This window comes from Corythoichthys intestinalis, chromosome 4 (genome assembly GCF_030265065.1).
Source record: "Corythoichthys intestinalis isolate RoL2023-P3 chromosome 4, ASM3026506v1, whole genome shotgun sequence".
Lineage (NCBI taxonomy): Eukaryota > Metazoa > Chordata > Actinopteri > Syngnathiformes > Syngnathidae > Corythoichthys > Corythoichthys intestinalis.
This window is the reverse complement of record NC_080398.1, coordinates 54739934-54764451: the sequence shown is the minus strand read 5'-3', so window position 1 is coordinate 54764451 and position 24518 is coordinate 54739934. Positions and strand designations below refer to the sequence as shown.

At 38.5% G+C, this 24518-nt stretch overlaps 1 protein-coding gene across 6 annotated transcripts in view; it reads right to left on the bottom strand.

Moving 5' to 3' along the window:
- oxr1a (oxidation resistance 1a) overlaps positions 1 to 24518 on the bottom strand; it is a 330399-nt gene that overhangs the window by 235972 nt on the left and 69909 nt on the right. Inside the window, exon 1 of one of the 6 annotated variants that reach the window (XM_057833156.1) lies at positions 6978 to 7856. The exons of 1 other annotated variant lie outside the window; for it this stretch is intronic. In XM_057833156.1, the coding sequence (XP_057689139.1) occupies positions 6978 to 7063 (86 nt within the window). In that variant the 5' untranslated portion in view covers positions 7064 to 7856. Of the gene's footprint in view, positions 1 to 6977; positions 7857 to 24518 lie in introns of those variants that run through there. 4 more of the 6 variants (XM_057833160.1, XM_057833162.1, XM_057833154.1 and 1 more) reach the window with 4 other exon arrangements.

Here is a 24518-nt window from a genome sequence, read left to right as displayed (position 1 = left end):
TTCTTCAAAATAATATCACTCAAATAATGAGTAACATTGCGAGTACTGCTTCAGAAGTTTTGAGGTTTTTTTTTAAACAATGGTATTTTTTCACAGCACATAGTTATCGATATGAACTATTATTATTATACTATGCTATAACATATTACATAACCACATTTTGCCAAAGAAATACAAAAAAAAAAATCAGTTGCAGCGAGAGAAAAAAAATCTACAGAAATTTATTATTATTATTTATTATTATTTGTCCAAAGAGCATTAGTGCCTTCTAGTGGAGAAATGGTAAATGTTTCCTAAAATGAAACTAAAAAATCATATCTCCGGTTTTCCGTAGTCAATCGATGCCAAATAAAAACTGTAAGAGATTAAAATTTACACGTTCGAGTCATTTTGACAGCAGCACTCTATGTCAAATACTTAAAGTGCCTGTGACACGAAAAAGCATGTTTATTTCATAATACACGCGGTATTTTATGCCCCTGAATGATATGGGCCGCTTGGATGTGTGTGGAAGCGATCGCTATTTTTATTTAGTTTTTTTAATCCCGCGCCATGAAAATGAGTGACTTCCGGCTTCGGTCTTGCATTGAGGAGGAGGGCGCTGTGGCGTGTACGGTAGAAGACGTCCTCTTCACGCTACAGTGTACTGTTGTGTATGAGGACGAAGGATTCAGCTGATTTTGCGGATTAATACGTTTATTTTTCGCATCACGCCAGCCAAACGGCTGAAGAAAAATCATTCTGTATGAGGGAGAGGCGTATGCACCTTTTTGGAGTTTCAAAAGGTTCCCATTCACCGTGGATATTTACTGTGGAACCATTGGACTTATGAGGAAGTGAGTAAACATCTTGTTTTGTATTATGTCAAATACAAATACAGCGATTACAAAGTAAACACTACAAACTTCCTTTAAATGAAGGACTACTTACGTTTGATCGTTGATAGGCATGTAAAAAGCTCTCCTAATGCTAATTAGCAGCAGCACGTTAGCTGCACAACAAATCCAGCCACCCTCCTCCGGGGAACGAACTGTACATTGCTCTTCGCCGGGCGGTTTGCCGATCCACTAAGACAATCGACAACCAGGTCGTCATGTCAAATAATCCAGGATGGTTATGTGTGATTTTCCACTTCGAAGACTTTGAAACATCACTCGGTTCGGGTTAGCATGTCGGCTAGCTGTCACGGCTTCTGGTTTGTTTACATTTTCCGAAGCCGGGGAAGGGAAATGACATATGTCCGATTTAGGTGTCATAAAATATCGTTCGGGAGGTGCGACAGTAAAGGTGAAGTCGACATTTTTGACCATTATGGAGTAATTTTGCCATGTCGTCCTGAATAAATGCATTTTTATTATTTCATATTCCATTCAGCACAAGACTGTTATTTGTCATGAACATGCCATTTATTTAGCAATTGGGGAAAATACTTGGATAAAAAGAATATCCTGTAAAAATATTGAAGTAAAGAGACAGAAACAATGACATTTTGCCGCTCTCTTCGTCGCGTTTTCCTCGTTGTGAATAGTTCCCCCTCGACGAGCTGACTGGTCCTTCTCAAGCCATTTATATAGCTATTGGGGAAAATACTTGAATAAAAAGACTATCCTATAAAAATATTGAAGTAAAGAGACAGAAACAATGACATTTTGCCGCTCTCTTCGTCGCATTTTCCTCGTTGTGAATAGTTCCCCCTCGATGGGCTGACTGGTCCTTCTCAAGCCATTTATATAGCTATTGGGGAAAACACTTGGATATAAAGAATATCCTGTAAAAATATTGAAGTAAAGAGACAGAAACAATGACATTTTGCGGCTCTCTTCGTCACGTTTTCCTCGTTCCCCCTCAATGGGCTGAATAGTAAAACTGATGAGCCCAGTCTACCGCTGACGTCATCCACCTGTTGGGGACGCTAAAGCCCTATAATGGTAGGCGTGGCTAACCGGCAGATTAAAAAACTAATTTCTCGTCATCTGTGCTTTTCTAAATTGTTGTATATAGTCGAATCGTCTCAAAATATGATTCTAATTCACATAATAATGCCATTTAAGACTTTTTTTCTCGTGTCATATGCTCTTTAATTTTTCATTACAGTGCAAAAAAGACGCCACGTGATTGAACAGGCCGGTGTGATCATAAAATGGCAAGCTTGAATCTGATTGGTATAATGGAGTCATATGATTATTGTTGCAATGTTTCATTGGTGAAACTGGTTGAGCCCTGTTGGCGTCTCTGACGTAAACAAAAAGTAAAATCTAATACAGTAGTACCTCGACATACGATCGCTTCGACACACAATCTTTTTGACATCCGACATAAAATTTGACACGCCATTTGTTTCTACATCCGACGAAATGCTCGAAATACGACGATTCATGACAACGTCGCAATTTCATTGTTTTCCCGCAAGACTGACACACGGTGGAATATCTTGTGAGGGAAATCAACATGGGTTCCAATAATTTAAAGCAGGTGGTTAAAAAAGAAAAAGGCTTATCTTTGAAATGAAGATGGAATGATATAAAAATATGAGCGTGGGGTGCACGCCTGTGAACTGCTTGACAATACTCCTCTGACCTCTGTTCGCCAGTCTTTATAAGTTAAGGTGACAATTATTATTCTGATACCATCGCCAAAGAGATCGCCAGCGTCATATGGTTTTTAATCATTTATTTCAGAACTTGTGCAACACAACACAACTGAGCAGCAGCAACAGGACATGAAAAGAGTCAACTGCACTCTCTCACTCTGCCGTCAACCCGCGGTGCGTTCAGGGACACCACGCAAAATACACCCGGCATTATAGAACCCGATATGTTACATTATCACAGGTATTATTATTACATTTTATTATAGTACTATTACGATTTCTATTCATAATGAATTTGTTTTGCTCTTTGTAATTGCTTTTTGCAATAGTAACAGCAGTATTTATTAAGGATTTTGTAAAATAGCGCTGGGCTGATGTGACTAGAAGAATGGGTACCACTGCAGATAGTCCGGTTAGAACAATAATGATGCCTGTCCCGAATTAATCAAAACAAAACTTTCTCTTCATCAATGCGTTGCCTTTTTATTTTCTTTCTATGAGAAGGTAGGTCTTAGCTCTTTGATGGCCAAAATATGCCTGATTAGAAAAACAACATATTGCAGCTCGCCACCAGGGGATCCAAAACACGTAACATGCAAACAATCTGGCATTTTTAACAGATTTAGTGTAGGTTTTCAGGCTGTGGAATGAATTAATGGAATTATAATGTACTCTTATGGGAAAATCCTGCTCAACATACGACCATTTCGACTTACAAACAAGGTCTTGGAACGAATTAACTTCGTATGTAGATGTACCACTGTATTTAGAATGAAGAGGAAAAATGTAACAACTAGTGTAGCCCAAAGTAGCAAAGTCCCAAGAAGGTTAGTGCAGGTGGTGAAAAAAGAAACACAATGCAACACAACACGGCTACTGTCCGCCGTAGCCGACGCCAACAACAACATGAAAGGAAAAAGTTAAAACTTCCGCACTTCTCTCACTCCGTCGTCAGTCACACGGTGCGTTCAGGAACAGCATGCAAAACACAACCGCCACATTACAACCCAATTCATTATTATTCTGACTTGAAAATTGTTTTGCTATGTGTTATTGCTATTGGTAATTGTACCATGAGGATTTATTAGGATTTAGGGTAGGTTTTTGGGAATTATAATGTATTCTAATGGGAAAATCCATCTCGACATCCAACCATTTCGACTTACAAACAGGTTCTGAAATGAATTAAATTCATACGTTGAGGTACCACTGTTCTAACGTGCCTTGCAATTGACTGTCAAACATTCAAGGGTGAACCTCGTCTCTCCTCCATAATGTAATTGGCTCAGATTAACTGAATTACTTTTACACAATTTGAATAAAATATGGGTAGATATTCACCTGCTTTAGTATTAGATTGAAAGGGAAGGATTTTGATTAGAAATCTGTTCAACTGGAGTAAGGGTTAATGTTAAACCGATAAAGAAAAAACGGTATGTAAAGTATGTTGACTAGTGATTGCTGTGGCCAAGTCCCAATGCTCTCTGCAGAACAAAAGTCATGAAAATACATTAATTAAACAGGAAGCTTGCTTTTCTCCTTCAGTGGCCACTACTGATGACCATAGTGTGCTGATGTGGAAAGCTGCTGACATAAAACACATGACGTCAGTTAAACAACCTCACCCTCCACAACACGCGCATGCACATGCACACACTATAAAAATAACCATTTTCAAAAGCGGGCCAATGCCCAGTCTTTGCTTTGTCCCTGTCATGTTGACTTTTCCGCCCCTCTTTACCCAGCGCCTGATCCTATCCAGTGAGCGCCAAACCCAGCTGGGTTTCTTTTTTTCTAGATGCATAGAGACGAACACAGCAGGATGAAGGAACAACTTCTCTTTATTCCGCCTCTTTCTCTTTGCCCCCAAGAGCATCTTCTGCACCACTGCCCTGCCACCATGAATTCATCAGCACAAACCTCCCCTCAAACTTTCCAAACAAATGTTCTGACTTCTGCTCCAGCACACACGCACACACACGTCAAACTTGGTAAATAAATCTAGGGTGTTTTTGCTTACAGTTTAAATTTGCAAGCGCTAATGGCTATAATGGGAGTCTTAGCAGTGCATTTAATGTTTGAAAAAGACTATTTGGGGATAGGGACAGTGATCTACCGCCAATAGTGTAAAACCCTTGTAAAATTGTTGTATTTCAAAAAATTAATCTTAGCACATAAGAAATTCTTTACTACATTACTGTTATTAAGAGAATTTTAATATCACATTATGTGACTGGTAAAGAATTACCACTCAAATGGATCAATGGCAATAGAGGTATGACTTGAAGCAAAAAATCTAAGCTGTTATTTTAAAATACAATGGTTCCTTGTTTTCTGACAGTCACCATATGTGGCTTTGCGGTTACACATTAGACACAAAGTACAAAAGTACGGAATGTCCTAAGCAGTGTTGACCGTAAGCTGGGCACGTGCGCAATCACGTACTGCTTGCACGTACTCAGCGCACAAGAAAATCTATGCAGTGCACAAAATAAAATTCAACAAACCCAGTCTCCAGACCTCAATCCAATCTTTGGATGGAGCTGAAACTTCGTGTTTCCCAACGACAGCTCTAGAGAAGATTTGTGTAGAAAAATGGGCCAAAATCCCCATTTCCATATGTGAAAACCTGGTGAAGAACTACAGAAAGCGTCTGACCTCTGTAATTGCAAACAAAGGCTTCTGTACTAAATATTAGCACACACTAAATTACACACACATACATTTATATATATATAGAGAGACATATCTCTATAAGTGGAAATGCATCCATGTTTGAGAACTTGCAAAATCACAATGGGTGCAAATACTTCTGCTCCTCACTGTGCATTATCAGGCAGTACAAAATGGCACGCTCAGTTACCGCTACTGTATATTTCCTGTCTTGTTAAGTTTACGCTCCAAGTCATCGTCACTTTAGGAGAATGTGAAGAGGTGACGACATGACGGATATGTCAGAGGCTAGCTCAAAAACCCTCTCTGTTGGCTCGGAACAAACATACACTGACCATAACATTTTGTATTTTGCATGGTGAGATGAATACATCTGCCTCTATGTAAGGCCACAACTTAAGTAACAGAAATTGTGTATATACTGTAAACACAAACTGTTAGGTTCCTTGCACACAGAAATATCAGACTGTATGTGAGATTCTTGGGTCCTTCAACACTATCTATCCGATCAAAGTGGATTAAAGGTACATTGGTTTAGATTAGAAGAATGTGGCACGCTCTACTAGGTTTGGTTTCAGCATGTAAGTGAAGACAAAGAAATGAGTCAACCTATTACAAAAGTGCTAAGATGATATACTTAATATAAGAAGATCATGTAAATGTGATTTGCAGATTGGTTAACATAAGAACTTTCTTTGACATGGATTTTAGTTAGTCAATGAGAAATTTTGCAAAAGCAACCATGACAAAAAATTGTCGGTACACGTGTGCAAATATGTTTAAATGCTGAGTTCTACTGAGTTTAAGGATTGCAGAGACAGTTGCCCCCAGCAACTGGGCTGTTACACAACATGCTTGTCACTGTCGGGAGAGCATAGAAGCTTTTAAAATGTGAAAAGATTTAAAAAAAAAAAAAAAGGTTTTAATTTACACACTGTTCTGTCAACATATTTAGTTTTGTGTTATTTGATTTTCATTAAAACATTTTTTACACCTTCTCTGCTGTTTCGTGAATTTTAAAAAAGTCACAATAACACCCTTTACTCAAATAGATGTACATTAAAATAAAAAATAAATTAATTAAAAAAAAAAAACACTTTGTTATTGTGACAAGTATGGTTTCTTTCCTGAAGAATGTCCATCACTGCCCTCAGTGTCTTAATTGTTGATCAGAAAATGGCAGCGAGTGTTAAATGAGATTCTTTATCCACCACTCAAGATTAACTGTTTTTTAATGAGTGTTTTTTAAAACATACTGTACATCTGAAAAAGCTAATTGTTTCCTGCAAAAGTCCAGTAAACCACTCCAGTCTCTTAATTCTTTCTCCAAGGTGGGAAAAGCTCCAGTTTTCAAATAGAGTTTATATTTCATTTGGCCATAAACCATTTTTCTTAACTGAACTGACTGAAAATAGTGTCTAAATGACAGATAATATATATGAGGGGAATTAAGTATAAGGTGTTTGTTATTATTCTGTAAAAGTATGGCAGAAGCACTTAGGTAGAGGAGAAAGAAAAGAAAAAGCACCACTACACCCAAAAGGCTCATCTAGTGGATTTCTATTTGTATAGCATATTTGCACAGTAAAACGCATTATGCTCTTACAGATTTCTTCAAAGCTAATGTTTTTTTTTAGTTTTCACAAGCCATCTTATAAATGTCACCACTACGAAACATCTAAGCGGGAGGGCAATGAAAAGGCTTGGTACATACCTAACAGATTTCTGAGCAGGTTCCATTGAGTCTTGTGCAGAAAAAAAAAAACCTAACCGACGTCTCACACTGCTTAACTTAACCATAGGAGAAAAAACGTCATATGGCCATGTCCTCGTTAAGAGAGTAGGGCACTGTGCTAATTTATCTACCTAATATAACACAGACAAGCAAGAAGGTGGCAGATGAGAAGAGGACTTGAACTGGCTAAGCCTATAACAGTGAGCCTGTTACTGATGCCTGAGCCAAGAACAAGGGGGAAGGGAAGGATGTGTGCATATGTGCATGACAGTAGGTAAACAAGATGGAAGGTACTGTATGAGATGGCCCATCTAAAAGGATGATTTCATAATTTGGAATTTAACACAAATGTTCTGGCAAAATATACCTGAACCTGGAGGTTAAATAATTATTGGGAATGATAGTACAGAAGAAATCTAAGGAAAATAAAGCTTACAGAGGTGCATAAAAGTGGTTGAAACGGCCATATTTCAAATAGGGTTTTGCATTTAAGGGAGTGCTGATGTTATTTATTCACCATGGAACAATTTGTAAAACAGTGGTACACAAAATAAATACAGCTGTTGCGTCGGTCCTTGTTCCCTGCTCATAACGAAAATCTGCGAATTGATTGATGGCCATTGAAAATGTATTGAAAATAATGATATTAACAGTAACCAGCCACTATCATGTGCACTGAAATACCCGAAGACTGAAATGTACAATGGATGGTGAACTGCTTTTAACTAGCAGCATCCCTGCCTAACTGAGGGACCATTATGTAAATTTCCTATTTCACGTGTTCACATACAGTGGTATGAAAAAGTATCTGAACCTTTTGAAATTTCTCATTTTATGCAGAAATGCTGCATAAAATCACAATCAAATGTAATCTGATCTTTGTCAAAATCACACAGATGGAAAAAAAAGTGTCTGCTTAACTAAAACCACCCAAACATGTATAGGTTTTCATATATTAATGAGGATAGTGTGCAAACAATGACAGAAGGAGGAAAAATAAGTAAGTGAACCGTCACATTTAATATTTTGTGGAACCCCTTTGGCAGCAATAACTTCAACCAAACGCTTCCTGTAACTGTAGCTCAGTCTGGCACATCGATCAGGACTAATCTTGGCTCATTCTTCTCTACAAAACTGCTATAGCTCAGTCAGATTCCTTGGATGTCTGGCATGAATTGCTGTCTTTAGGTCATGCCATAACATCTCAATGGGGTTCAAGTCTGGACTTTCACTTGGCTACTCCAGAATGTGTATTTTATTCTTCTGAAACCATTCTGAAGTTAATTTACTTCTGTGTTTGTGATCATTGTCTTGTTGCTGCATCCATCCTGTTTTTAACTTCAACTGTCTGACGGGCGGCCTCTGGTTTTCCTGCAAATCATCCTGATAAACTTCTGAAACCATTCTGAAGTTGATTTACTTCTGTGTTTGTGATCATTGTCTTGTTGCTGCATCCATCCTGTTTTTAACTTCAACTGTCTGACAGGCGGCCTCAGGTTTTCCTGCTAATCATCCTGATAAACTTTTGAATGTATTCTTCCATTAATGATTGTAAGTTGTCCAGGCCCTGAGGCAGCAAAACAGCCCCAAATCCTGATGCTCCCTCCGCCATGTTTCACGGTGGAGATGAGGTGTTGATGTTGGTGAGCTGTTCCATTTTTCCTTCACACATGATGTTGTGTGTTACTCCCAAAAAATTCAACTTTGGTTTACTCAGTCCACGAAATATTTTGCCCAAACTCCTGTGTCGTGTCCAACTGCCTTTTAGCGAACATTAAACGAGAAACAATTTTTTTTTTTTTTTAGACAGCAGTGGCTTCCTCCGTGGAGTCCTCCCGTGAACACCATTCTTGGCCATAGTTGTACATATAGTTCATGTGTAGACAGAGATATTGGACTGTGCCAGTGATTTCTGTAAGTCTTTTGCAGACACTCTAGGGTTCTTTTTTCACCTCTCTGAGTATTCTGCGCTGAACTCTTGGCATCATCTTTGGTGGACAGCCACTCCTTGGGAGAGAAGCAGCAGTGCCAAACTCACTCCATTTGTAGATAACTTCTCTGACTGACGATTGATGAACATTCAGACTTTTAGAGATAGTTTTGTGCTTTATACACATCATCAATCCTTGATCGCAGGTCTTCAGACAGCTCTTTGACCGAGCCATGGTGCACATCAGACAATGCTTCTTATCAAGACAATTTTTATCAGGTGTGTGTTTTATAGTGGGCAGGGCAGCTTTATACCACTCATCAGCAATTGGGCACACACCTGACTTACCGTAATTTCGGACAACAAGCCGCTACTTTTTTCCCTCATTTTGGGTCCTGCGGCGTGTGCAATGATGCAGCCAATTTGTGCATTTTTCTGACGGCCACCAGGGGCGCTCGAGCATGGAATGTGGGAGTGAGACACGTGGAATATATGTGTCTCGGAAGACGCTAGTTTGCACTATTACCGGTGGTTTAACTTTGTGCGTTGTGCATGAATAGAGGTGGCGGACCCTAGTCTCTGTACATGAGTAGAATTGGCAGACCTGCATCATGGAAAATGCTAGAAGAAATTAAATTGGCCATCCGAGTTGTATGGGAAGCTTTGATGACGAGCGGCGAGAGATCGTTTGCCAAGACTCGCCGCATGCGAAGAGCAGCTTTTGCACAGGTATGCCGGGGGAGCCTGGCAGCGTGAAGCGGTGTGAAAGAAGTCCGCCATCACCAACGGGTTTCGAAGGGCCAGTCTGCTGCGTGACGAGAAGGATGGCACGGGCTCAGGAGTGAATTTGCCTCATTATGGGAGGCATTGAAGGCGACAGCGAAGGAGAGACTGAGTAGGTGCGTGGCGAAGTGTATCTGAGTGTCTTCATATCCGACACTGAGGGTTAAAACATCCATGGTTTGAGTGCACAGGAGGAAGATGACGATTGCTAACAAAGACGTTTATGTTTTTAATAACCAGCCCAGTTAGTGCTGTCCCGCCATGCTGATGCTATGTAACTTCCGTGCCGCTGCTATATAACTGCCGTGTTTTCCGGCGCTATTTGGAACGCAAAGTTGAGGTGTGTTATTAAAATTTCGAAAAAACTTTATTTCTTTGTCAATATCTCTTGTTACTAAGTGGCCACACGCGGCTTATAGGCAGGAGAGGCTTATGTATGTACAAAATGTTTTTTCCTTTAAAAATGTACTGGGTGAGGCTTGTAATCAGGGGCGCCCAATAGTCCAGAAATTACGGTAAATCATTCGGTAAAAATTGGTTTCAATTGCTCTTGAAGTCTCCTTAGGCAGATGGTTCACTTACTTATTTTTCCCCCTTCTGTCATTGTTTGCATACTATCCTCATTAAAATATGAAAACCTATACATGTTTGGGTGGTTTTAGTTAAAGCAGACACTGTATTTTCATGTGTATGTTTTTGACAAAGATCAGATCATATTTGATGGGGAATTTATGCAGACATTTGAGAAATTCCAAAAGGTTCAGATACTTTTTCATACCACTGTAAAAGTGAACTACAGCATATGTACATAACATACATAAATAAAAATTTTATTAGCGCAAGAGTATGACACTTAAATATACTGTATATATTTTTTATTAGAACAGATTCTAGCTCTATGTTTTGAAATTCGACAATGTGGGAGGTCAACCAGAATTAGATTTGACTTTGGAGGTACAAGTGTAGAAGAGAAAAACGGAAGCTTGGCAGGCATATTGTTGTGTGTGGTCCTTGCTATGTATATCCTGAGTGGCCACCCTCCAAGGCCATGTCACTTTGGGTGTTGTCCAGGTGGTAAAAGCATAAGGGTTCCTGGTGGCAGGGATGTGTGACACTCAGCCATCTGGTGATGAGTCACTCTGTCCCTGCTCTTGTGCACTCTGACTGGGCCCGAGATTGTATCCCCTCGCAGTATGTGTGAGTACGCGAATGCACGCGAGGATTGCAGAAAGAGAGGCACTAAAATGCATTAGTGTTTGATTTAATGTGATGATAACTCAACAGAAGCGTACTATTTAAATGTTTGAAAGCACTCATACAACAGCTGGATTCCATTTGTAATAATCCTATAATGACAAATACCTTGACAACCCATTTGAATTATATGTAGTATTGCAAATACAAAGCAGTGAGTCACAAAAAGATGTAGAAAGTTACTAAATGACAAGGATGTAGAAATTTCTGACATTGAGGGTAACAGCTTGAAATGTTGTGCATCCACGTAACTGCAAATTAGACTGACCCCAGGGGGATGAGCTAGAGGTGTTGAATTGTGTATGCAGTATGGTGGCCCTCATGTTGCTTCCTTGATATATCCAAAGCCAACAGAAAATCTGGGTCCAGTGCGACAGCACTACTCCTCCAGGGCACAGCTAACCCAAATGGTGTTTGTTTTTTAAGGATGGAGCTTGTGTCTCTCCCAAATCCTCTCTTGAGTTCATGCAATTATCACAGTGGAATATGCAGCTTTGGTAGTCATGCTTCTACTTCCCCCTGCCCACCAACATGTTGCTGTACTGCACTGCAAGTGTGCTTTATATCATCAATGATTGTCTCCAGAACTAACTCATGGACTTTGAACCACAACTTGTGTCCAAGTGAGATAAACTTGCTTCACAGGCATTGCAATTGTGTTTACATCTTGACAAATAAATGGCAAAGAAGGCCACCGCACTTCAAACCAGTGAAGGACATCTGAGCTCAAAAACAGCTATTACGAAGTATTTAACTGCATTGCTTAGAAGATGAAGGAATACATTCGCATGTCTAAAATCACACATTTGACCATGTGGTTGTGTAATACAACATGTGTAACAGAATAACTAAATTGAATCCTTAATTGATGATTCATTTACCTCAATAAACTGAAGAAGTGCATAATACAAATTTAAACTGAATATATATATTATGATAGAGTTTGTGTGTCCTATTCATTAGTTGTAAAAAAGAACTGGATAAAACCTTGGTGACCTTACACAGTGTTAACTGGCCTCCATTTGACCTATATTTCTCACTGTTCAAGGCAGTGCAATATTTTCCAGCCGCGTTTGTAAAGCTCATATAACTGAAGTATATGGGGTATTTGGGCGGTTTGCGAGACACTTGCGTAATTTCGGTCGATGGCCTGTGTAGGAAGTAGTGCTGCAAGGATTAATCGATTAACTCGAGTAATCCAATTAGAAAAAAAGCTTCGAATTAAATTTAGCTGCTTGGAGGATTTGTTTAGAGTGACATTGTAATGGTTAGTTTTGAAAGTGTTGCATTTAGTTTTATTGATTTGGGTGGATAAACTGTCCTCTAGTGGCAACAGTGAATATGGCATAACTCGTCTAACGTGGCTGAATCCAGCTGCTCCCTGTTAAGACCGACATGAAGTGTGTTTTTTGTTTGAGCGACTATGTTTGTTTATGCATTCGCTATTTAGTTTAGAAGTATATTTAGCAGTTTTTTGGGGGGAGGGGATATGTGTTTGAACGATTTGTTAAGAGCATTGTAATAGCTGATTTTTGCTATGATGACTATTTCCTTCAAAATAATATTTTATGAAAGCTTCCTGACTTAACTGGAGTCTACAACTGTAGTGTTTAAGTACATAAAACTGTTTAAAGTTATTAATAAAGGTTAGGGTTAGAATTATCAGAAAACAAATCACACCAGAGTCCTGTTCCTTCAAATAAAAAAAAATATCGCTGCTGATTGACATTTTTTTTCTTGTGGGCGAATCGCTGATATAAATTGTGTTAATGACTCATTTATTTTCTTTAAACAAACTAAACAAAAGCTAATGAGGAGGCAGGCTGTTATGAATCAGTTTTTTTTTCTTTTTTTTAAATTTAAATCAAAGTTTTTCATAAATCCAATCCAAATCCAATTTCAAAGCACACTCTCTTGTATGACCATTTACAGTTTGAATGGGAGTTTGTATTGAAAGGACACTAAGCAGTTATATGAAAGGGTTTATGTGTGTGGTTTATTTATCAAAAGAAATGAGACAACTTTACTATCTACTAAAAACGCAAGTCCAAATACGCTTTTCTAAATCACAAGACAAACGGACACTTAAGACACTGATTAGCATCATTGCTCACTATCTTCGCGCTCTGTGTTAGGTAAGAGCAGCTCATCAACAAAGAACACATGCAATACAATTGGCTTCATTTACTCACCTCTGACAGAGGCACATTGGATCTAACAACACAAAACACAATGTCACTCTCGACACTTCGTAATATGACGCAGCTTGGATGAGCGTCTTTCACCAATGCAGAACTAGTTCTTGTGGCAATGAAAATACTCCCAGCCATAGTTATGTTAAAGAATAGAGCCAAAATGTTGTCAAGAAACCTAAAAAAACATTTACAAAATTACAAGCCGTTGAAATACAGGGAAGCTTGTCATTGAAGTCAATTTGTCTTCATTTCACAAAAACAACTAGCGTAGCTGTCAGCACTTAAATGCGAACCATCAACTTACTTTTGTCTGTGTTGAAAGGTAGCGTCAGACATAAAATATAGATGGGCTACTAAATCTCTTATCTCTGGACATCCGTTGACAAACCATTGATTTTGGCCCTTCCTTTTACAGTACATGCCGATCACTCCTGCTGATGTCTTCTTCTTCCATTATTCATATACGCTCAAGTGAAAAGCCCTACTATTTCAAGATGGTATACAGTAAGTGATCCAGTACACCACCACAACAAACTTTGACTGGTAGCAAAATACCGACGTAGGGATTTGTTTGGCTAAATAAAGCTATAGGCAAGCTTTAAACATTAAATAAATCCACTCAGGGATAAAACATATAACTAGCCAGGGAATATACAGTATTCATCAATGCTGTGTATGTGTGTGTTGTTATTGTTGCGGTGGTGTTATTAATGCATCACAGGCACTCATTTAGACTCCCCATATACAGCAAGAAATATGATCAATTTTCTTAACATCAAATTACTGTAGTTTCAAGCATTATTCAAATACATTTGCAGAGATACTAATTTAATTATACAATGTATCTTGCAATTCTGAAAAGGCGCCTTCGTGAGATTGGGTGACCGTTCAGGTCCTGTGGCACTGATGGTTTGCCACCAATCTCTTGGTTGGACAGGGGCCTGTACTTGACTCAAACTACACAATTTCAGCCTGACTTTAGTCCGACACATACGTTGTGGAGAATCGTTGATTGTCGTGGCCAACATTTTGAAGTGAATTGTGTATTGTAAGTGTATTGATGAATATTGACCAAAAGTTTAACTTCAATATTTCTGTCGCTGTCGTATTTTTTTCCCCTAAGAGAGCGACGTCGGCAGAGTGTGACACCTAAACGTGTTCCTACACCCTATGCAGATAAAATAAACAGTGAAACTATTTTTCTGTCTTTCTTATAGCGAATGTTTTGATCCAAGCAGAGCAGATGACTGTCACTATTATGATACGAAGTGCCTGCGTCACCATTACTGATTGACAGCTGCGTGTCCCGCCTCACAACGACGTCAGCTGTTGGACCGTGCCCTTCACAGCAGTACGCGATGATAAGGCAGGCTCTGCTCTTGTAGTAACTCTTGTCTGTTCGAAGACACACTGCAACATCATGACACATGTCGTGCAATCTGAAACCGTGATCAACGACAATGACCCAAAAAAAATCATGTAGTCTGGTTCAGGCATTAGACTACTTTAAGTGACCCACTTCGGATCTTTTTTCCTTTAACTGACATGAGTGAGATTTTTCGCACCGAAAGTGTCGTTGGCGACAAAATTACGCATATCATTTTTGAAGCCTCGTCACGCTGTAATTACGTCACCCACGTGACACTGGTTGGTCTCATTTGAAAGTGCAGGAGTTGAGGTCCACGCCCGTTTTTACTTGAAGTCAATCGACCAAGTAAAACGGGAGATTATGTCATTTGAGTTTTATAGTTTTATCGCCCTCATAAATAAGCATTAAAATGCTTCATGGACCAGGTGTTTATGTCCATATTTCCATCATTTCTTGTCCTTTTTCAAAACCGAAAGCACCAAGAAGACTACATATCTCAGGACCCGTTGTGAGGTCAAGAAAGGCCGGAAGTAATGTGAACATTTTTCATAAATTGCTGAGCGAGGTGCCACCTAATGAAAAGGAGGCGAGGTAGCGAGCGACGGCCGGTTGGATTGAGTGAGCGACTCTGAAATGTGCGGAATGAATTGAAAACTAAATTTAGCGCAAGGTAATACATAATTTCATCAACTCGAGGAAGAGGATGAGCCAGATTTGTCGTTGTTTTCTTCGGATGGGTCGGCAAGAGAAGTGACAGCAGCGCGCAAATGACTGGGCTGTGGGACTAGTGTGTGAAAAGCTATGTCTCCTGTTCAAGGGAAAACTGAGTGGCATTCCTGAAAAAAATGAACTGAACTAGTTTATTGTCAATATTTTTGAAAAGACTTGTTTTCAATGCTATATTTGATTTTTTTCTCACTATCAATCTTTTCAATTAGTATATAGATGTGTGTGTTCGAGAAACTTGATTGCATGTATATACTTTTGATAAGGTGAAAAACCAAAACCAAACCTGACAAAGAGCTATCCTCCAAACCCTTTTTTGTGTTAGATGTTGTATATATGCATACATATTTATTTCACTACTTTGCACTGTTGGTCTACTGTATATAACCTGTTTTGACCATAGTAAAGGCCAAAAACACCAATGACCACACCTGCTGTTTGTGTTGAAATGCCAAATATAAAACTATACAGTATGATTTTTTTTCTAATGAATGTTAATCCTAAAAAGTTGAATAAATATTATCAAGCTTCAAAACAGTTGGTCGAGCATGTTTGTTTGTCAATGGGACATCAGAATTGCAAATTTTGACAAAAGATTTTTTTTTTTTTTTTGTCTTTTCAGGTCCAAAATGTTCATTATAATTGGTCAGTGACGAAAACAACAGTTTGGACATTAAGGTTATGGTGTCCTGAAAAGTGGGACCCAACCAGGCCATTCTGAACAATTTTTTCTTTAAAATATAAAGGCAACTTCAAAGGCATGCAAATTGGGACAAAATAGGCTCAGGGGTTAAGGGGTTAATGGCGGACTGAATAAGCCAAGTCACATGGAATCAGAGCTTTTCATATCTGATCCAAACCACTTTTGTATGTGGTTTTAAATCTGACATGGGTTAGTCTCCATAAGGTGACTTCGGTCTGAACAGTCTAGTGACCCAAAATCAAGATTCATACAATGCTATAAATTTGTAATTATCAACAACTGCGTGACGTAACTGGAGGATGGTATAAACAGAGCTGTTCAGTTGAGGGACAGCGATGTTTGTGTAGTCCACCTTTCTTCCACAAGATTGTCACCTGTATCGTGTCTGCAAGGACACACACTTGCTGTCATGCAATACTCATATTGGCACACACTGGTTCACCTAATTCCAAATGCGTAGTCGCAATTTACTCCAGAGCGCACAAACACCAATCTATGAAAATCGTGGACCACTGAATTGATTTGGTGCTTGGAAATCAGAAGATACCTTCTCCGGCCCTGCACAGCCAGGCCATCTGTATTCTGTACAGTCTCAAGTTGGGTGGTTCATAGTGTTGTTTCCTAACAGTGGGTGACAAATGGCTGAGCTCTGTGTTGCTTTCCTGAGAGACAAGCACAGCTGAATGCTGATTATTTTGCTTGGGTGTAAATGAGACATGAAAAAAAAAACTAGATAAACTAAATATTAAGTGAATGATACTTGGCAGAGTACCATATTTTTCGGAGTACAAGTCGTACCTGATTATAAGTCGCACCAGCCATAAAATGCCCAACGAAGAGAAAAAAAACTAGGGGTGCACGATATCCATTTTTTGAAACCGATACCAATATTGATAACTTTTGAACACCTGTAGGTCAAAAATACTAGTGGTTGATTCAGCTTGGATTTGCCTTTGACCGAACCAGAATTTTCATGATGACATGAACAATATTATAATGAACAAAACAAAGACAGTAACAAAACTTTGCATACTGGAAAAACAGGAGTGGAAACAAACGCACAAATCCCATTCTGACACCGTGCCAAAAATATTATTAATAGGGCCGATAATATATTATGTTATCGGATTTATTGGGATGATGTCATAATTCCTATTATCGGACCGATAATTATCGAACCGATAATTATCGAGCACCTCTAAAAAATACATATATAAGTCGCACCTGAGTATAGGTCGCATTTTCGGGGGAAATTTACTAGATAAAATCCAACATATAGAACAGATATTTCATCTTGAAAGGCAATTTAATATAAAAATACAATAGAGAACAACATGCTGAATAAGTGTACAGTGCATGAACAACGAAATGCAAATATACTGTACTCACCAGGACGTTATGGTTCGGTCCTGGCTATACAGCAAGCTAAACTCCCAAATGACGATGCTGGACGTCTGTATAATTTGCTGAATCAATTTCGTCCTCGATACCAAACAGGTTCGCATCAACATAAATAAATGATAATTAGGTGCTATTACAGCAATGACAAAAACGATTAGCATTAGCACTTCGTTCAAACAACCACACAACTGGCTCCAAGTGTCCGATCGCGGGTGGAAAACACACAACAACAACAGAAAATATGATACACACAGTCATTGCCTCTGTAGAGATATTTTACAAGCGTAAACAATGAACGTAGGTTTGCAGCCGTGTTTCTCTCTCGCTAACTCGCCCACTTACTCAGAGCTGCGTAGCTGTCCGTCTTCTTCTGGCGCGTGAGCGCTCTTCTTCACGTAAACACGTGCGAGTGCTACATACATACGTGTATGTTGTCGGCGATTAGCCTAGCAATGATCTTAATTGTGGTTATTTGTCAGCCCAAAACCCTCTAAGTATATCTTAAATGCATCTTACCGGATATAAAATGACTACTACATAGTCTGTGGTGATTTTTTTGGTGCCCAGTTTTCACGTCGAATTGCAGCCGTCCATTTCGCTCTCCTCTTTGGATCCCTCGGAATACGGTAAAACTTCAAGTCTCTCCTTCCATCTTCTCTGTTAGTGCAACCAACAGCCACACACGCCTTCACCACTTTGATTATTAATGTTAAGGAGCAGAAAAACACGCCGTAAATAGGAGGAATGTACGTAGCCGTAACAGGTTAACACTATGTTTTGACGGACAATTGGGCGGTACCATTCAGGAGAGCGGAGTTGTGACGTCACGTGGGTAGGGTCTATAGTCCGAAAAATAAGGAAAGTACTAAATCAATCACTTTGTCTGCACATTATAAACAGTACATCTACACAGACACATTAAACTATAAATACTTCAAATGAATCATTGCAAACTTACACAAGAAAGCTGATTATCTGTCCTAAACATCATGATCACTTGTTTGCCAAATGAAGAGAGCTGTGAGTCAGAGCAGGAATACACTACCCACGCATATTTGCTTGATTTGAACGAATGGTCTTTCAAGCATGACATTTTTTGTTGACGTAGATGACATATACTCTATCAATGTGCATATACATGAATGCTCTTTACTGAGAACAAATACAGATATTTTCTTTAAATCAAGAACTTGTCAATGTGGAGGAAAACGTGCAAACCATATGCCCTAAAATGCTGTGCACTGTATACTTGAGAGCAATTTTAAAAACATTACAAGTCATTAAACTCTAATGTGCAGTTTACCAACATAAATGTAATATGAAAAAGTCATCCAATAAACAATTCTACCGCCGTATGATATGTGAAGCTGAACCAAGTTGCATGTGTGTCTACATTTACCATCTGTTTTATAAGTTTAGGGAATCTATGTAAATTATAACTCTCAATTATTCACTTATTCAGCTAGAAATGACTGTGCTATAAAATATGTCGATATAGGCAGCTGTCAAATAATGCCACTCACGGAACCAAAATGAATGCTGTGATGACACAGATAAATAAATGTATGGTAGGGATGTTCAGGTCGCATATTTATGCACCGAGTCAAAGTCCGAGTCACCTCATTTTGAAAATCTGCCAATCCAGAGTCTCGATACCGAAAAAAAAAATGTTTTTTTTAAAAAACAAATTTCCAACCATGTTACTGTCCCACAATGCCGCCTTCATAATGTGAACAAGAATAACGTAGAAAAATGCTGGTCTTTATTGAATGCTTTATTAATCGAGTCCACTCAAATTTTGACTCGCACGCTGCAGAGAACAGCCTCTCTCTAACACAATAAGTTGCCACAGCACACTTATGCAAGTTTAACAATGATTACAGGTACAATGAATGAATGAATGAATACAGGTTTGTGCCTTTGACCGTAGAGCTACCAAACTTCTCTGGCAAGATCAAAGCCACAAACCTGTCAATCATCGTTAACTTTAAGTACCTAATGCAAGTAAGGCAGTTTGGCCGCACTGCTTAGCAGGCGGGAGGGTGAGAGGATTTGGCGCTGTACAAGCATGAAGCAGAAAAACATAAATGGATGGATGGATGGCATAAATGTTTTTTTTTAATTAAAAACCCTATCCTTTTCACCCGATTCTGATCCCTGAAAAATGGCCCGATCGGCCCGATTTCCGTTCACGTGATCAGATCAGGCCATTCCTTGTACTAATAGACTTTTTTTTTTTCTTTGCTGATTATGAATAATACTGTGCATACTGTTATCCTTCTCTGGTTATTGTTTTATTTCCTATGTAACTTAAGCTATACAGTGGGGAGAACAAGTATTTGATACACTGCCAATGGGTTTAGTGTATCAAATACTTGTTCTCCCCACTGTATATGGAACACAGTGGTATGAAAAAGTATCTGTACCTTTTGGAATATCTTACATTTCTGCATAGAATCACCATCAAATGTGATCTGATCTTTGTCAAAATCACACAGATGTAAAAGCAGTGTCTGTTTTAACTAAAACCACCCAAACATTTATAGGTTTATATATTTTAATGAGGATAGCACGCAAAAAATGACAAAAGGGGGAAAACAAGTAAGTGAACCCTCTGCCTAAGGAGACTTAAGGAGCAATTGAAACCACCAACACCAATTTTTACCAAACAATTTAAGTCAGGTGTGTGCCCAATCACAGATGAGTGGTTTAAAGCTGCCCTGCCCACTATAAAACAAACACCTGTTAAGAATTGTCTTGATGAGAAGCATTGTCTGATGTGCATCATAGCCTGGTCAAAAGAGCTGTCTGAAGACCTGTTTTTTTTCATCTGTGCAATTTTGACAAAGATCAGATCACATTTGATGGTGATTTTATGCAGAAATGTGAGAAATTCCAAAAGTTTCAGATACTTTTTCATACCATTGTATCTTCTCTAATGGCTCTCATACCTTATAGTAACACTTTTGGTGATGAACATTTGCATGAGACTATTTTTTATTGTAAGCAAATGAATTTGTTTAATTGTTTTGTATGAAGTGCCCTCTCTTAATTCATAGTTAATTATTTTGTGGAGTTCTGTCACTGAAAAGCACTCCTCTGAATTTACTTAATTCGAACATGCTGATGATTAAAATGTGTTGTTATTTTTTATTTTTTCAAAGGAGAACAGGAAAAAAAATCCATCAATATCACATTCTCATTATGTGCAACAGATGAACAGTACATTATCAAATTCAATTAATGCTTTTCAGTGTAGCACTTAATATAGATATACGATTAAAATGCTCGCCTTTTCAGCACATAGCATCATCAGAGGAGACGGACATGCTGCTCGCTTTGCTGTCAGCGCATGGTTGTGATTTGAATATTTGTGCATGATTTTAAATACCTTGTATCAAGAAAGTATTATCAGTGCTTCATATTTTCCAATTTTGGTACAGCTGTATTCTTAAATGAACTCAATTCTTTCCTCAAAATTCTATACACAATACACCTAAACCTTTAGGATGATAATTGTATTATGATGAACCCCAAAGGACTGTGAACTGAGCATTTGAGGGGAAAAAGGCCTTTGTTAAGACAGAACACCAGGAATCTGTCACTCTCTCATGGCAAAACTGTTCTTCTATAGAGAGAGAAGAAAGACAATCATCTTTACAGCAGTCCACCAATCAGGACGGTATGGTAGAATTGCGAGATGGAAGCCACTCCTTAATAAAAGGCTGCCTGAAGGACCCTCATCACAACAGCATATCACTTGGAAACAATTTGGCTGGTAGCTTACTTAGAGCCGAGTCAAAGAGCAGGGGTGAGGAACTGAGTGGAACAAACCATTTTAGAAGGATGGGGGTACTGTATTGTTGTTGTTAAAATACAACAAAAACAAATAAGTACATGCTACAACTAATGTAAATCAGGTTATGATATATCATAGGAATGGAAGTCAAAGAGATCCTGTAACATCCCAGTAACAAGCAATTTACTGCAAACTGTACAAGGCAATGTTTTGAATAGGTGTGCGATTGAACATGAAGGTAAAAAATCTCTTAAAAAGAAATGGAAAAACATTTTTTTTTCCGACATTGTTTTTCCCTCCCAATTTATTCTACATCCTTTTGTATTTTATTGGACTTTATCATTCCTAAAATAGATTAGTTGTGTAAAAAAATAACTCTTAGTGTAAACACGTTGGTCATTAGTTGATAGGAGGGAAAAGCACTCAATCTGCACCTCTTCTGAGATGTATTGAGTAAAGCCTGTGATGAGGGAGCAAACTGGCTTTTAATCAGGAAGACCAAGGCCCTTAGGGGTTGTGTGCGATGAGGAGAAGAAGAGGGATGCAATCGTTACATAAATAGGTTTATTCTGCATTAAAAATCATTATCAAGAAGGACTTAATCTTTCAGAATTATATTGAGAAATGGCTTACATCACGATGACGATCCCAGTCCTCTGGCTTCATAGTATTAAAAAAAAAAAAAAAAATGCAAGACAAATCTTTAGGGAAGCAAGAAAAGGGAAAATACTGTACTGGATTAATCACTTTCCTACTGTCCCCTTTTGGTGAACTGTAGGAAGTGCATGATTTTTAACAGGTGTTTCTGTTGAGACGAAACGTTGATATTTGCAATTTCCTGATTAATATGACAAAAATGCATTACAACTAGAGATGTACAGAAAGCGAAATTCTTGGCTGAAACCGAAAACTGAATATTGGAAACACTTGGCCGAAAAACCGAAAACTGAGAGGCCGAATCATACAAATGTATACAATTAATTTTTATTTAACATTTTTATTTTGACTATTACTAATATCCTTTGCCCTTTTCCCTTTTTTCAGACAATCAGATGGAAATAAAATATGGTCCCTACTCACAAGTATGCAAACATCTTCCAAAATGTTCGACGACTCCCTGAGAAACTTTGTTTGAAAGGTGCAGAATTAAACCCCTTGGGAGGGTGTGTTCCCAGCGGCAGTGAGCATTTTGTGGCAGAGGCGCCGGCGCTGTCGTAGCATTCTGTTCGGTGGGTTTCACAGCCAGTGAAACCTTGGTAACACTTTACAATAAGGGTCCCTTAATTAACATGAGTTAATGCATTTTTAGACAATAACTCATGTTTAAGTAACATGACAATAATTCATTTAATTCCTTACCTAACATTTAGTAATATATTAATTAACATTAGTTTAATGCATTAGTTAATGCATAGCCAGACAGTAACTAATAGTTTGGCAAAATTAAATATATAGACCTACTATATAGGGTTAGGGTTCAGGGTTAGGGTTTGTTAACCTAAGCATTTATAATTTCTTAGTTAAGGGACACATGTGCTACACTTTACAATAAGGGTCCAAAAAGCATTCAGTAATGGTTAATAAAGGTTAAGAGGGGGGAACTTAAGAATTTATAATTTCTTAGTTAAGGGATACGTGTGCTACACTTTACAATAAGGGTCCAAAAAACATTCAGTCATGGTTCATTAAGATTAAGTAATACTTATGAGGTACGTTCACGTGAAATAATACCATACTTAAGGTTAGGTTATAATATGTAATATATATAATACAGAACTTAACATTAATTCACACATACATTAGTGCATTAATACATAGTTATTAATGTATACTGGTACTAGTGAGTGATTGTTATTTCAAAATGAGAAACATTGCTCTGTGAGTCCTTGGGTGCATTAATTCACATATACATTAGTGCATTAATAGTTATTAATGTATAGTGGTACTAGTAAGTGATTATGTTATTTCAAAATGAGAAACATTGCTCTGTGAGTCTTTGGGTGCTGCTAACCTTACCTTAAAGAGCATACGACAGGAGAAAAAAAGTCTTAAATGGCATTATTATGTGAATTAGAATCATATTTTGAGACGATTCGACTACATACAACAATTTAGCAAAGCGCAGATGACGACAAATTAGCCTTTTAATCTGCCGGTTAGCCACGCCTACCATTATAGGGCTTTAGCGTCCCCAACAGGTGGATGACGTCAGCGGTAGACTGGGCTCATCAGTTTTACTATTCAGCTCATTGAGGGGGAATTATTCAGAACGAGGAAAACACGACGAAGAGAGCCGCAAAATGTCATTGTTTCAGTCTCTCTACTCCAATATTTTTACAGGATATTCATTTTATCCAAGTATTTTTTTTCCCCAATAGCTATATAAATGGCTTGAGAGGGACCAGTCAGCCCGTCGAGGGGGAACTATTCACAACGAGTAAAACGCGACGAAGAGAGCTGCAAAATGTCATTGTTTCTGTCTCTTTACTTCATTATTTTTACAGGATATTCTTTTTATCCAAGTATTTTCCCCAATTGCTAAATAAATGGCATGGTCATGACAAATAACAGTCTTGTGCTAAATGGAATATGAAATAATAAAAATGCATTTATTCAGGACGACATGGCAAGATTACTCCATAATGGTCAAAACTGTCGACTTCACCTTTACTGTCGCACCTCCCGAACGATATTTTATGACACCTAAATCGGACATATGTCATTTCTCTTCGGAGAATGTAAACAAACCAAAAGGCGTGACAGCTAGCCGACATGCTAACCCGAACCGAGTGATGTTTCAAAGTCTTCGAAGCGGAAAATCACACACAACGAGCCTTGATTTACTGACATGACGACTGGGTTGTCGATTGTGCAAACCGCCCGGCAGAGAGCAATTTACAGTTCGTTCCCCGGAGGAGGGTGGCTGCAGTTGTTGTGCAGCTAACGTGCTGCTAATGTGCATGAGTAAAGCTTTTTACATGCCTATCAATGATGAAACGTAAGTAGTCCTTTATTTAAAGAAAGTTTGTAGTGTTTACTTTGTAATCGCTGTATTCGTATTTGACATAATACAAAACAAGATGTTTACTCACTTCCTCGTAAGTCCAATGGTCCCACAGTAAATATCCACGGTGAATGGGAACCTTTTGAAACTCCAAAAAGGTGCATACGCCCCTCCCTCATACAGAATGATTTTTCTGCAGCCGTTTGGCTGGCGTGATGCGAAAAATAAACGTATTAATCCGCAAAATCAGCTGAATCCTTTGTCCTCATACACAACAGTACGCTGTATAGTGAAGAGGACGTCTTCTACCGTACACGTCACAGCGCCCTCCTCCTCAATGCAAGACCGAAGCCGGA